The following is a 15,020-nucleotide window of genomic DNA, read 5'->3' on the forward strand; positions in this document are numbered from 1 at the left end:
GGATACAGTGGATACATATGATACAGAGTATACAGAGGATACAGAGGATGCAGAAGATGTAGTGGATGCAGAAGATGTAGAGGATGCAGAAAATACAGTAGATGCAGAGGATACAGAGGGCATAGGATTATATATATAGAATTGTAGATGTAATATGGACATGAATAAAAAATCGGAACAACGTCAGAAATTACAAATTAAGACTTGCAAGTTTTCTGAGGTTCGAGAGATCTAGAGATAAGAAGAAGTATGTTGCAAAGATTTTAGTATGTTAGAAAAACGAAAAACGAAAGAGAACATATTGGTTACATTAGATATCTCCATACAAACCAGCCAACAGGAGAACATTTTAACCTTCCTGTACATGAACTCTACCATCTAAAAGTTAGCATACTAGAGAAGGTTTGGGACCTCGAAAGAAGTTAACTTGAAGTACGAGAATCTAAATACATGACTGAACTTAGAGAAATGAACAGAAAAAAATAGTTTTTATTTAATTTTAAACTGTAATTCAGTATCTTTTTAAAAAAAGAGTTGTTTAGGTCCAATTCTTTAAAAGGTTTAAATACCCCTCCTTAAACAAGCCGTCCCCCCCCCTCCCCCCGATTTACGCAAAATTTCGTTAATTAGATCGACCCCCACCACTACTTTATACACATACATCTTAACAATTTCTTTTTAACCTTTGTGAAAGAAATACTCTCAAGGAATAATAATTGTCTTAAAACATTTTTTTTAAAGTGAATATTTGCAAATTATCTTTTTTCCATCTGATAATCTGAGTTCGATACCCTTATGTCTATTTGACAGCCCAAATTTTTATTTTGAGTAATTTTTTTTGTTTGTTTATTTTCTTGTGATTTTTAACAAACATTTTTTAATATATTTTTTAACGGTTATTGGTTATTATATCGTTAGAACTGACGAGGGTCAACCCAGACCGAAATATATTTTCAATAAATGTGGAACTAGCATCTACTTTTTTACTCTACAGAACACCGAATTTTAAATAAAATCAAATAAAAGGAAGAAGGGCCAGTTGGAAACATTATAATAAGCTACAGGAGTCCATATAAAAGATACCCAATGCCCATGACCATTTGCAATTTGAAGTTAGCCAACTTTCTATTTTCTTATTCTTGAAAGATGAAAATATTTAGTTTTCAATCTACCTTTCAGTTTTTACTTAGACACAAAACTTTCTGATCCAACCTCATTTTGAATGAAAAGTTCAAGAATGACAAATGTATAGTGGTGTATAGCGTTTATATCAATTTAAAACTATTATTCTGCTTTAGTTTCGATTTCCAACAAGATATTTTTCAAAATTTAACTAAAATTAAACAAAGAGAAGCTGTTAATTAGTACAAAGTCGTCTTCATTGTATTGATATATACGACGATGACTGTACTTTCCCAATGGTCACTGTTAATCTAATGATAATTAATGATTTAAATATCATACATTGTAACATACAGTATATGTAGTATACCTACTGAATATAATGACTAGACTGTTAAAGAATATTGTGGTTTGGAAACTATATCTTCACCTGATAAACTTACAGGCTTTTCTAACAATTAACACAGAACTGATAAGAGTTATAAATATTTCTGAAATCTACCTTTCGTGAATTAACTAAGAAAGGGACCTTCCCTCCCCCCCATACATTTATAGCAATTAAGTGATAATTTACATACAAGGCTTCTAAAAAAATAAAAAATTAACATTTTCTCACAATTTATGATTTATGTTTATAAAATATATTCTGTGGTTTAGAAATCTTTATATAATCTACAAAGTCTAGTTGGCACTTGACAGACTTCACAGCCATTACAAGGCCTAGGGTACAGTGGAAGTATATAAGAATGAAGCTTTAAAACGAAACAATATCGCATGTTTGCTTATTTCTTACTTTATCTCTAGTTTTCTAATATATATATCTATCTATGGGAAACTGTTCTTTAGTTATCTATCTATCTGAAGGAAACTATTCTCAAGTTATCTTTCTATCTATAGGTAACTTTTCTCTAGTTATCTTTCTATCTGTAGGGAACTATTCTCTAGTTATCTTTCTATCTGTAGGGAACTATTCTCTAGTTATCTTTCTATCTGTAGGGAACTATTCTCTAGTTATCTTTCTATCTGTAGGGAACTATTCTCTAGTTATCTTTCTATCTGTAGGGAACTATTCTCTAGTTATCTTTCTATCTGTAGGGAACTATTCTCTAGTTATCTGTCTATAGGAAACTATTCTCTAGTTATCTATCTATAGGAAACTCTCAAGTTATCTATCTATAGGAAACTATTCTCTAGTTATCTATCTATAGGGAACTATTCTCTATTTATCTATCTATAGGAAACTATTCTCTAGTTATCTGTCTATATGAAACTATTCTCTAGTTATCTATCTCTAGAAAACTATTGTCTAGTTATCTATCTCTAGGAAACTATTCTCTAGTTATCTATTTCTAGGAAACTATTGTCTTGTTATCTATCTCTAGGAAACTATTCTCTAGTTATCTATCTATAGGGAACTATTCTCTATTTATCTATCTATAGGGAACTATTCTCTATTTATCTATCTATTAGAAACTATTCTCTAGTTATCTGTTTATTAGAAACTATTCTTTAGTTATCTATCAATAGGAAACTATTGTCTAGTTATCTATCTATAGGAAACTATTCTCTAGTTATCTAACTATAGGAAACTATTGTCTAGTTATCTATCTATAGGAAACTATTCTCTATTTATCTAACTATAGGAAACTATTCTCTAGTTATCTATCTTTAGGAAACTATTCTTTAGTTATCTATCTATAGGAAACTATTCTCTAGTTATCTGTCTATAGGAAACTATTCTTTAGTTATCTATCCGCGAAGAATTAATTGTAAGATCACGATTAATCAAAATCTATTTACGTCGAATATTGAATATTTTACATAAAATTATAAAACCAGCGTTTAGGAACATCTCATCATACCTAATCAAATACATAATATATAATAAATCTCTAGATATCTCCCATTTATTTTCTAGAGTCGTAAATAGAGTATTGAGTATTGCACCTATTCACGTGGAATTAATAATAAAATATTGAAATTGAAATTTTTTTATTTAAAAAAACATTATTTGTTTTCACAAGTAATATCATTTGAGCTTTGTACTATTGTTTGGTTTAAAAATGTTAACACCCCCCCTCTCCCCTTTGATCCCCATAAAGCGGGAAATAATTGAATTAACCCATCAGAAAATTAGCATAAAAATAACTACCTAATATATTACACAATTTACAATGAAGAGTAAACATGGAACAGAATGCATCAGATTAAATTATACAAATATTTTTGTTTGTTATATCCTGGTAAAGGAAAACATGAGACACAGGATTAATGTATTTTGCTTTAATGAAAAAAATTGCGTATGTTACCACATTAACAAGAATTAACTATTTCATTGGTCTAAACACTTGCTCGCTAATCAACAACTCATTAAGAACGTTAACTAAGTTACTAGTAACCTAAAGAATCTAAGTTACTTGTAACCTATAGTTATTAGTAATCTCCATAATCTATATTAAGAGTAATCTATGTAGACTAGATTACTAGTTATCTAGAAAGTCTAGATTCTCTAGGTTATAATATAGAAGAAAATCTACAATCTACATTACTATTATTAGTATCCTAGAGAATTGTTGAGTGAACTGGGCTAGAAATAAATACATTGATCAAATGCAATAATGTAGAATTGACGACATATTATCAAACAACTTATTTTAAATAAACAAACAGAATAATTTGTCAGCCTTTTTATCAACAACTAAGATAAACCAACAATAAAATTGTTAAAAATATAAAATTGTATATATGTATATATGTATGTATAAACTAGATTATAATCATCAACATGGGCTCAAAAATAATGCTGAACACTTTTTACAAAAATAAATTTTGATTATTTTGGAAATTTAATTAAAAATAGGCGCTTTTTGTAGAGAGCGTATTCACCGAGTTTCTCTTAAAAAGTGCTTACTTGATGACATACTGGGATTTAAAGAGAGCAGCCTGATTTTTCTAAAAAAAAGAAAATTAAATGATACTGGGGGTTTACAATTCATGAATGGAAGAATACGTAATCTAGCAGGGATGTGAAGAGAAGAACTAGAAGATCTGGTGATAAGTTGGTTGGATAAACTTCATCATGTGTCTGGACGGAGTAAAACTGAAGGTAGGTAGCGAAGGTATCTATTTGGTTGAATGTTTCACTTAATACGTTGTTTAATGAAGATACCGCGTTCTCTACTTCAACTGGGCTTTAGTAGAGAGGTCTTTAGACGTCATTGGAGAACAACTCGTACTGCAACAGTGGGACAAGCTGTACAGTACTGCAACAGCAATAGAAGCTATAATGTGCTGCAACAGGAAGACAGGGTATCGTACAGCAGTACAAGCTGAACTCTACTGAAACATAAGAACAAGCTGTACAATGCTGCAGTATTAAGACAAGTTTTACTGCACTGCAACAGGAGGACAAGCTATACTATCCTGTAATAGTAGGATAATCTGTACTATAATGCAACAACAGAACTTAGTAGTACCTTACTGCAACAGAAGTACAAGCTGTACTGCACTGGAACAGGAGGACAAGTTATACTGTCCTGTAATAGTAAGATAATCTGTACTGTAATGCAACAACAGAACTTAGTAGTACATTTCTGCAACATAAGAACAGGCTGTACTGTACTGGAACAGGAGGACAAGCTTTACTGTACTGCAATAGCATATAAAGTTGTACTGTACATAAATATTTCACCTCTCACAGCTTGACAACTTCCAAAATAGACATTGGTGGGAAATGACATCGTTAAGAGTTGTTCTGCTAAGTTTAAGAGATGTGTGAACTATTTATCTGAGTGACTACGTCAAAGTGGAGCACAAGGAACAAGATCTTTAAAACTAGGTTCCCCAGACTGCTGCTGTTGCTGGGGAAGGGGGGAGCTAGAGCACAATGGTCGCTCGACCTGAAACATATTTAGTTGTTTACATAAAAGCCAAAAAAATAAACGGACATTTGACGATTTCCCTCCTTATTATTGTGTTCACCGTGTCTAATAAAAAGCATGACAAACCATCACATTTGTGTCTCACTCACCTAAAAGCTAGATTTTATGGAATAAGATCTTCTACCTGAGGGGCTAGAGGTCCCTGAGTTGACCGATTGTGACGAAGATGGGAACGGACGAGATGACCAGCTGCTAGAGCAGACATGAGACTCAGTTCCCCTGCTAGAACAGCTCCACAGACTATTCTAGCCAGCTGGGATGCATTCTCTCCTGGGCAGGCGGGATGAGGTCCTCGGACACCAAGCATCTCCAGGCATGCTCCTTGAGCTGGTAGGACAGTTCCTCCTCCTACTGTTCCGACCTAGGATTATATAATTTAATATTTCATTTTTGAATCCACAACTTTTTTACAATGCAGTTCTAGTTTTTAAACGACCGATAATCAGATTAAACTGTCTTAAAATTAATGTGCATACTGTACAGTGTACATACCTCTATACTGGGCATTGTGCATGTTATGTACAGATCCTCTCCATCCCTACCCCAGGGTTCCATTAGTGTAATACAGTTACTACTTCCAACATTCTGTGCAGCATCTTGTCCAGTAGCAATATATATAGCTGTGATTATATTTGCTGCATGTGCGTTGAATCCACCTAGAAAATAAATTGTATAATTAAAAAAACTTAATATCGGCTGACTGAAGTTTAAGTTCTTTTTTGTGTGTTTATACCTATGGATCCAGCCATGGAAGAGCCAATGAGGTTTTTAGATATATTGAGGTCGACAAGTGCTGAGGTTGAAGTTTTAAGAACAGTTTTAACAATAAAAGCTGGAACAATGGCCTCTGCAACCACAGATTTACCTCGACCCTCAACCCAGTTGACGGCAGCTGGTTTCTTATCTGTGCAGAAGTTTCCTAAAATAAATTAGGTCAGATCCAACCTGAATTAAACATCATTCAGTGGATATTCTTTCTACTTTATTAAACCCGATCCTTTACCTTGCAAGGTCCCACCACATGGAATACGAACATGAAATTTTATAACTTTGTTTCAAGGCAGAAAAAATGGAAAACCATTTATCAAAAATCAGTTAAAGTTAATTTCCAACCAAACCATTATAATGTTTACGCTAACGAAATGTTGTGTAAAATAAGAGGGGGAAAAAAACCCAGAAAGATTGAAATTTCCGGCTCACAAACCTGAAAGGCTGAGGATTTCCATATCCGGGAAGATATCCAACATTCGTCTCAATGAGAACTCTGTCGCTTTACTAAGCATGTTCATGCCCATAGCATCGCCACTCTTGGCAACAAATCTGATATAAAGAAGTCTTCCGGCGATGCGTATGTGTAATCGCTGGAGCCTAGCAAACCGGCTTGTGGAGTCGAAATTTGTTTTCACAACCTCAAAATTTGATTTGTTTTCCAACCAGCGCATGACCTCTGTGGCTCTATGCATGGATGGCAGTCTTATCACTGGACCTCTAGTCATACCATCATAAGTTATTGCAGTGTTAACACCACAATCCTTGAGAGCTCTACACCCTCGGTTAGTGCTGGCAACCAGACAACCTTCAGTTGTCGCCATTGGGATATGTATAGGGTTTCCATCCAGGTTGAGAGGTCCCACGACCCCGACAGGTACAGGCATATATCCGACCACATTCTCACAACACGCCCCCATTACCAGCTGGTAGTCGTAATGTTTGTAGGGGAGTGTGTTCATGGCACGTCGCATGTTCCCAGCTTTACCGATAATCTTTCTTCTGATCTCCACACCCCTGGTTGGATTGTTAAGGATCTTCTCCAGCTGGTGGCAAGCAATATGTTTGGTGTCAACTAACTGAATAATCTCCTCGTCTATGAGAGAGGAGGTTCCATCCTCGGAAGAATTCATGATTTTCACGCATTCAGCCACTTCTCTTGGTACTTGCTCATAGTCCTGGGTTAAAGAAAAACATGAATTTGACAAAAGATTTAACAATAAATAACTTGAGATCGGATGATAATCTTACCAGTGAATCCTTCTCTTCCTCTAGGGTTTGATCGTGGTAGGATTGAGATGGTTGAACAGTCGAGTCTGTTTGAACCTCGGCATCCACAGCCTCAAGGTACATCTCAGGCCAAGGACTCTCAGAGAATGAATCACATCCAACAACGATAGATACTCTATCCCTAAATTATTTACGTTTAATCAGCTGTAATTTATAAAACTTAACGATTAAATGGTGTGATCTGTGGGTGTGGGGGGGGGGGGTCTATATCTTACCTGTGAGAATGCAAAGATTTAGCCCCGGCTGATAATCTTCTGTCCAAGTTGCTAGACAACCGTCGGTCAAAGTTAGCAGACATTCTTCTTTGAGACAGTGTACTTAGGCTGATGCCTTCATCTAAAAATTTAATCTTATAAATTTAAGGAAAGTCCGCATTAAACTATTTTTTCTCGAATTCTAGTTTGAGTATTGGGTTTTATTGATTATCTTTGGTAATGTTAATTATTCGAATTCAAATCGAGATGAAGATATTACAGTGTTGAATGTTGATAGTGTAGAGACAAGGAAACGCTTGAAGGTTAACGTGGTTTCCTGCGTATTTGGAGAATGGTATTTATGGAATTCTTGTATACCGGATTCAGGATGTAGCTCAGCTAAAACATAAACGGGGATACTACCGTCTTCAAATTGAATAGAATGGCTCGGGGCAAGTTACTCCCACTACACACTACATATATGAATATGTGTACCGTAGACCAGTCCACAGGTCCGTGCATCATGCGTTCTCGAGTTTACGCTAACGCATCCTGTGTGCGGATGCCACATTATATTCTTATATACGCTTACTATATCTTCTTGCCAACTATCACAACATAAATTTTGTTTTAACACAGGGATAGTAAATTATTGATACAGGATTTATGGAATTTATTGTCGCCTATGCAGCAGCGATCCTGTTAAACAATATTCAAGATAGAATTTACCCCTGTAATTGTTTTGGAAGCAAGCAGATTTTCTTTGTATAGGCTGTGCAGTTTTGTGCAGTGTAAAATTAGTTAACCTTATGCTAACGGTTTCTATGGAAGAGAGAAGGTTGCATCAAACAAATACAAGAACAATACCAATATTACACCTCACAAGTAAAAAATAATAATAGCAATGACAAAATACAAATAATAAAAATGAAGAAGGAATTAAAGAAGTAGGTAGACCCAGAGGGGGCAGGGTACTCCCCCCCCCCTAAAAAAAACTGAAAATGAAGAAGGAAATAAAGAAGTAGACCCAGAGGGGGCAGGGTACTCCCCCCCCGTAAAAAAACTGAAAATGAAGAAGGAAATAAAGAAGTAGACCCAGAGGGGGCAGGGTACTCCATCCCAAAAAAACCTGAAAATGAAAAAGGAAATAAAGAAGTAGACCCAGAGGGGGCAGGGTACTCCCCCCCCCCGTAAAAAAAACTGAAAATCAAGAAGGAAATAAAGAAGTAGACCCAGAGGGGGCAGGGTACTCCATCCCAAAAAAACTGAAAATGAAGAAGGAAATAAAGAAGTAGACCCAGAGGGGCAAGGGTACTCCCCCCCCGTAAAAAAACTGAAAATGAAGAAGGAAATAAAGAAGTAGACCCAGAGGGGGCAGGGTACTCCATCCCAAAAAAACCTGAAAATGAAAAAGGAAATAAAGAAGTAGACCCAGAGGGGGCAGGGTACTCCCCCCCCCCGTAAAAAAAACTGAAAATCAAGAAGGAAATAAAGAAGTAGACCCAGAGGGGGCAGGGTACTCCATCCCAAAAAAACTGAAAATGAAGAAGGAAATAAAGAAGTAGACCCAGAGGGGCAGGGTACTCCCCCCCCCCAAAAAAAAAACTTATAATATTACCCACCCTGCAATACAAGCTCGAAATACAGCTATATATGAATTACACCAGATAAAAATAGAGCTGTACACCAACTTACAATAGATCAAAATACAGATGAACAGGACTAGGAGGTACATAAGAACAAAAATAAGCTGTACATAAGAAACACAGGTTCATGATTTTATTTTTTGCTAACAGGCAAATACATGAGAATGCAAACTTACTTGCATTCTTTTAAACTCAACTTAATTTTCATTGTCATGGATCATCTATCTATCAATCTTAAAATGCAGCCAATTACTGAGCAAATTTACCGTTAATCTCAGTGTTACCTACTAGTAATTTAAATAATTTGAAATTTTTATACTTGTGGCTATTTCGAGTTCTTCAATGAGTTTTATTTTACTATTACTATAATGTATTTTCATTAAATGGTTTATTTGTGTGTTTTTAAATGCATTTCATTCAATTTTTATTAGCCAGTAGTTGAGTTTAATATCGTTTCAGATAATAATAGCCCACCATATTAAACCGTCTAACCATGCATGACGGAATTTCCAAAAGTGAAAATAAATCCAGGTTTAATCTGTTTTGCTGCACCTAAGGACTCCAGTATGCAGTATATTTTGGTAATCCCGGATGCATCCATCATCTTGAACAATTAGGGGCCTTTAACTTTTAAGGGACAGGGTATTTACAAAATAGACAAAGTACAAAACCAGTTTTAAATTAAATAGGAAAACAGTTCTTGAAGAACAAAGATAAGAGTTTCAGTTTACCTGTTGAGTTCGAAGATCTATCCATCTCGTCTCCACCAGTACGCACACAGTCTCTCAGAGTTGACCGCTCGCTGGTGTTGGTGTCCACGGACTCACTCTCACTGGCCTCCTCGAACTTCCTCTCCAGCTCCTCTAGGTAGGTTTTCCTGATTCTGCAGTTCTCCTCCCAGTCCTCGTAGAACAGGTACTTCACAGCCAAAGCGAGCACGAGCTATTAAAAGTAGAGGATTACGAAAACATACTTTTTTCAGAAACAAAACAGACAAGTCATTTAAAAAGCCCCTCAAATTACACCGTTACATGCCCGATTAACAACGGTACATTTTACCATGTTCGTTTTTGTTACAGATAAAATTTCTCCATAACTCCTTTCTGCTTTATTACAGTAAAAATGCTGTAAAAATCCTCAGGTCACTTTTATAGAGAACTGCAATTAATAAAAATTTTAGCTAAAAAACAGGGTTAACATTATATTTTTTGATCAGACAAAGGATTAGAGGGTATCGTTTTGATCGAATATACCTGTTCATAAAACAAGTCACTTGAATTTATGCTGACAGCCTTTTTTAGAAGAAATAAGGATTTTAAACAATAAAAACTACGAGGGCAAAAGAAAAAAAGATAAAATGGAGACAAACAACATAAAGGGCAAAAATATTACCGCAAGGATGCAGAACTGCTCTGCGTTAGCAACGATGAGCTTTAACCACTCGCTACTGATATACTGAGCTGTCCTAGCAGATTTTTCTACCGAGTAATCTACCGGCCATCGGCAGAAGGTGTGCACCACCACCAGTCCGGTCATAGCGATCACGCGCACCCTGAACACATCAATGTTATCTGATGATCTGGAGCCAGGGTCCCGCTGAACCCTAGACTAACTCTGTCTCCAACCTATTGTTGAACATCACCAAATACAGGTTGGGTCGTCACCTCGACATGATAAATGATTTTATCGAGAATATATACTTCAAACTAAATTCTAGAAAGTCATAAGTATACTAATTTATCACCAAAATACCGCGTTGCGTTGAAGATTTAGAAATTTAATTTAGTCATAGTAAACCAAACATTCTCAGCATTCTTATCTCATGTCATTTATTATTTCAAAACAGGATTTCCTATATTTAGACAAATCGCTAGGTTATTCTTAGAAATTAACCCCTAGCATATTGAGGGTACTTATCATACAAATAAAAGACTGTATCAAGTAGTATCAAGATATACAGGTTTATATAGTTAAACTCATCTATCTCAACAATTATTCTAATTCAAGGTCATTCAACTGTTGGAATTCGTCGTACAGGATGTTAGAACGGAACCTATGCATCTCCCCCCCCGGCCCTCCACTTGTTATTACCTATACACAACAGAATTCTGTGTCTCTTCATGAGGAAGCATCTTAATGATCTGTTTTACATCCCAGTGCGGACGCCCGTTCTTGTTGAACATTAACTCTATGACCAGGGAGAGCCCGGAGGGGTAGAAGCTCATGAAGGTCAGAAAGTCAACGAATACTGTGATCAGAGCAAAGGTGCAAAGTAGTTCTAGTCGAGTATAGTTTGTCAGTCCACAGAGTCCGACAACAAGGACTTTTCCAACCGTCTCGAAAGTCATAACAGGACCAAGCTGGGCCATCCCGACAGCCAGGTTCTCAGATATACGTCGCTGATGAGAGGAAGTCAGAGCAAACTGGGCAAGACGGGTCACCTGGGAAATATGTCGAGTTAAAAACAACTCAAATTTCACAAATTTAAAAAATGAGTGTTCTCACCTTTGGTATATCCGTGAAGAGCATGATAAGAAACCAAGACTCCTTGACGTTATCAAACTCGGGTCCCATCATACCGAACACGATCAGGCTGTACAGGATCATCGTGAAGGCAAGGTAAGCCAAAGTGATCTTCATGATAAGACTGGAGCCGACCCTGTGAACCTTCTTGAAGTGGTAGTAGCAGTGCAACAAGGCCAGGCAGCGGATAAATGTCATGATAACCAACTCCATTGTGGTCCAAGAGCCTCCAACCTGAATATTCATAAATATATATTTATGAATAAAAAAATCCTTAAACTCTAGATCTGGTGTGATTTATATGACAAAAAAATAGCATTGTCAATTATAGTGATCCTCCATTAAAAGACTTTCATCAGTAACTCACATTGATAGTCTTTGACCCTCGAAATAGATCATTAAGATATCATCGTTTTCTGAGGCTGAAAATTGATTGAATGCTGCAAGATTTTTTCAGATGGAGACTTCTGGATCTGTGAACTGGATGTATTAAAAATATTCCTACCCCCTGATCTCTGTGTACTGGATGTACTAATAATATTCCTACCCCCTGATCTCTGTGCACTGGATGTACTAATAATATTCCTTCCCCTGATCTCTGTGTACTGGATGAATATTCCTACCCCCTGATCTCTGTGTACTGGATGTACTAATAATATTCCTACCCCCTGATCTCTGTGCACTGGATGTACTAATAATATTCCTTCCCCTGATCTCTGTGTACTGGATGTACTAATAATATTCCTACCCCCTGATCTCTGTGTACTGGATGTACTAATACCATTCCTACCCCTGATCTCTGTGTACTGGATGTACTAATAATATTCCTACCCCTGATCTATGTGTACTGGATGTACTAATAATATTCCTACCCATGATCTCTGTGTACTGGATGTACTAATAAAATTCCTACCTCTGATGTTTGTGTACTGGATGTAGTATTAAGGTTTGAAGGTTGGGGTTGATCTCCATGTTTCCCCCAGACTGTGAGGATGCAAACCAAGAAAGTTAGCGTAGCTACGATCACCTCCCAGGGCTGACTTGCACAGAACTCCCCGTGGTTACGGAACACCTACGCAAATTAAATAATATCTTATTTTGAATTAAAATATTCAATGTTTTAGATGAATCTATTTGTTTTTGTAAAAAGGTTTCTAAAATGGACCGATTTGTATTTTGGTATAATATACAAGGTATGAACCAACCTTCCGTACAGTGTGAGTGAGCATGGTGGAAGGAGAGGGGGTTCTACTCCCAGTTCTACCAGTTAACACCTAAATTCAATCAATTTATAAATGTTTGGTTGTCTAGCATAATTAGACCATTTTTAGCTTTTCGAGTAAGCTTCAATCGTCGAAATTTGTAATCTCAAGCTAAACTCATAAAAATCCCAGTTTTTTTTAACAAAAAACGCGTTTTTCATTTCAACTTACTGCCTTAAAAGAATTGGTTGACTGAGAAAAATCTCAAGTTAACTAATATTTTTTAACGTTTTAAACGAGGAAAGGTGTTTCTCATCAAACCGTGGACAATCCTGACATACGCGGTTGAAGTTATAATATGTAATTAATCATTTCATAGTTTTAAAATATTAAATCATTTAAAACATGAATCCTTACTAGTATAAAACTAAAAGAATCGTTAAAAAAAAAAAAATTGGACACTGTATGTGTTGTGCACACACGTAAAAAGAAGGGTTTAGCAATATCTTAGGCAATTAGCACCTCTAAATAAGTATGGAGGCAGTAAAAAGTAAGTAGGTTCTAACTTTAATCTTCCGGAATATGAAGCAATCAGCCACAACCCACCCCCCTCCCCCCCATCCCAGTCTCCATGGTATCGTAAAAAATAATGAATATTGCTCCACTATACAATTATTCACTAACAAACCAACTGACGAGAGTTGATTTCCTGGTGAGCAATTTTTACAAAATAATTTTTTTAAGTTTTAAAAATCATAAATTTAAAAAGGAGTAGACGTTGGATAAATATTTTGATGCTTTTAACAGTGAATGCCAAACTTAACAAAACTAAAGGGAAAAAATAAACAAAAATCATTGATCTTAAACATAACTTCATGAATTACACCCGGATGAGTTTAACTCATTTTAATTTAAAAGTTTCCAGCTCTGGCCTAGTAAAAAGTGACAGTATGGCCGGGTAGAAAGTTTTAAACCAGGTTATGGATTTGCCTCACACATTTATATGTATATAAATCCTAGGCTAGTGGTTCTTATGTTAGATGTATGTGGAGGGNTTATAAACTGAACAAATACTATAGAAGTAATATTTTAAATATTTACACAATTCCTTCAGCCTGGTTGGCACATTAATCAAATACAGGCAAACATATTTTGCAAATTGTATTTTTCATATTTGTAAATATTTATTGAGGTAAATGTAAAATAAAATATACAAGCCACAAATTAAAATTAACTATTACAACTTAAAAATAACATTTTTACATGTTATCATTGACTAAAAGTTGCTCATTCGTATACAGTCATATTAGTCATATACAGAAAGACCCGGAATTAATTGACAATTAATCAGACGACTTTTCCATCGTCTTAGATATTTGAAATAGTTTCCGGCATTCATGATTGATAAAACGATAATTACAAAATTACCCTAGTCCTGCCATTTCCAAAATGTGGTCTGCCCTTGTAGTGCGTTCAGAACTACCCGAGATATAAAGAGATTTAGTTAATGTCATTTTTTATTAAATAAAACGAAAATTTTCTAATTTTGAATGAAATCATTTATATCTACTGATGAATTTGAACGCACAAAACAGGCAGACCATATTTTGGAAATGGCAGGACTAGTTTTTGATCATCGTTTATTCAATCATATTTTTATAATTGTAAAATTAGATTGACAAGTGAATGCCGGAAACTATTTCAACGATGGAAAAGTCGTCTGATTAATTGCCAATTAATTCCGGGTCTTTCTGGTTATCACTGTATAAAAAGAACAATACCCGGCGTTGCCCGTAGTTTTCTAAAAAATCATTTTAAAAATCTACGGCAGACGACCTCCTGCTTTGTTACTCGTAAGGTAAGTTGTTACATTTTTAAAGTTACACTGAAAGTGTTAAAATTTAACTGCATACAGATGTAACATACACAAACATAACTCCGCCGCTCTGTTGGATAAATAGAGAATGTTTATTATCGAGTTTTAAAGTTTAGTTTAAGAAGAATGGTAAGTAAAGGTTTCCAACCCTATTCCCTGGATCCATCTTGATGCAGTTCTAGTTCACTACTGTAGGATTTCTACTGAAGGATGGGGGGGGGGGGGGAGATACGACCGATACTTAAATTTATCAAACCTTATCACGTTCTACTTGTATAAGATGCAATTCATCACAACAATCATTTATAAATTTTGTGAAATTTTTTTAAGCGAACAAAACTGAAATGTTTGGTGCAGCTAAGGTTTAAATTACATAATTATTTACTTGATCATATTCAATAGATTATTAGGGTAAGGTTAGAGAATAAATATTGAATTTAAACTCTGGGTCTAATTAT

The 15,020-nt window shown here is 35.4% G+C and overlaps 1 protein-coding gene across 6 annotated transcripts; it reads right to left on the bottom strand.

Moving 5' to 3' along the window:
- Positions 1-3,097: 3,097 nt before the first annotated feature.
- Positions 3,098-14,743, bottom strand: LOC111711023 (3-hydroxy-3-methylglutaryl-coenzyme A reductase). 6 transcript variants are annotated; one of them, XR_002767173.1, is made up of 16 exons: positions 14,711-14,743; positions 12,690-12,758; positions 12,398-12,556; positions 11,467-11,718; positions 11,053-11,402; positions 10,354-10,513; positions 9,693-9,903; positions 7,337-7,457; positions 7,083-7,242; positions 6,268-7,009; positions 5,797-5,982; positions 5,556-5,719; positions 5,188-5,424; positions 4,814-5,021; positions 4,599-4,658; positions 3,098-4,461 (listed from the first exon to the last, which is right to left on the bottom strand). XR_002767173.1 is itself a non-coding variant. In XM_023485248.1 (14 exons), the coding sequence occupies exons 1-14, from the start codon at positions 14,726-14,728 to the stop codon at positions 4,923-4,925; spliced, it is 2,928 nt and encodes a 975-aa protein (XP_023341016.1). In that variant the 5' UTR covers positions 14,729-14,743; the 3' UTR covers positions 3,098-4,922. The 6 variants fall into 6 exon arrangements, 1 of the variants encoding a protein (XP_023341016.1); XR_002767174.1 differs by lacking the exon at positions 4,599-4,658 and having other exon boundaries at positions 3,098-4,458; XR_002767172.1 differs by lacking the exon at positions 4,599-4,658.
- Positions 14,744-15,020: the final 277 nt, after the last annotated feature.

This window comes from Eurytemora carolleeae, unplaced genomic scaffold, assembly GCF_000591075.1.
Source record: "Eurytemora carolleeae unplaced genomic scaffold, Eaff_2.0 scaffold1117, whole genome shotgun sequence".
Lineage (NCBI taxonomy): Eukaryota > Metazoa > Arthropoda > Copepoda > Calanoida > Temoridae > Eurytemora > Eurytemora carolleeae.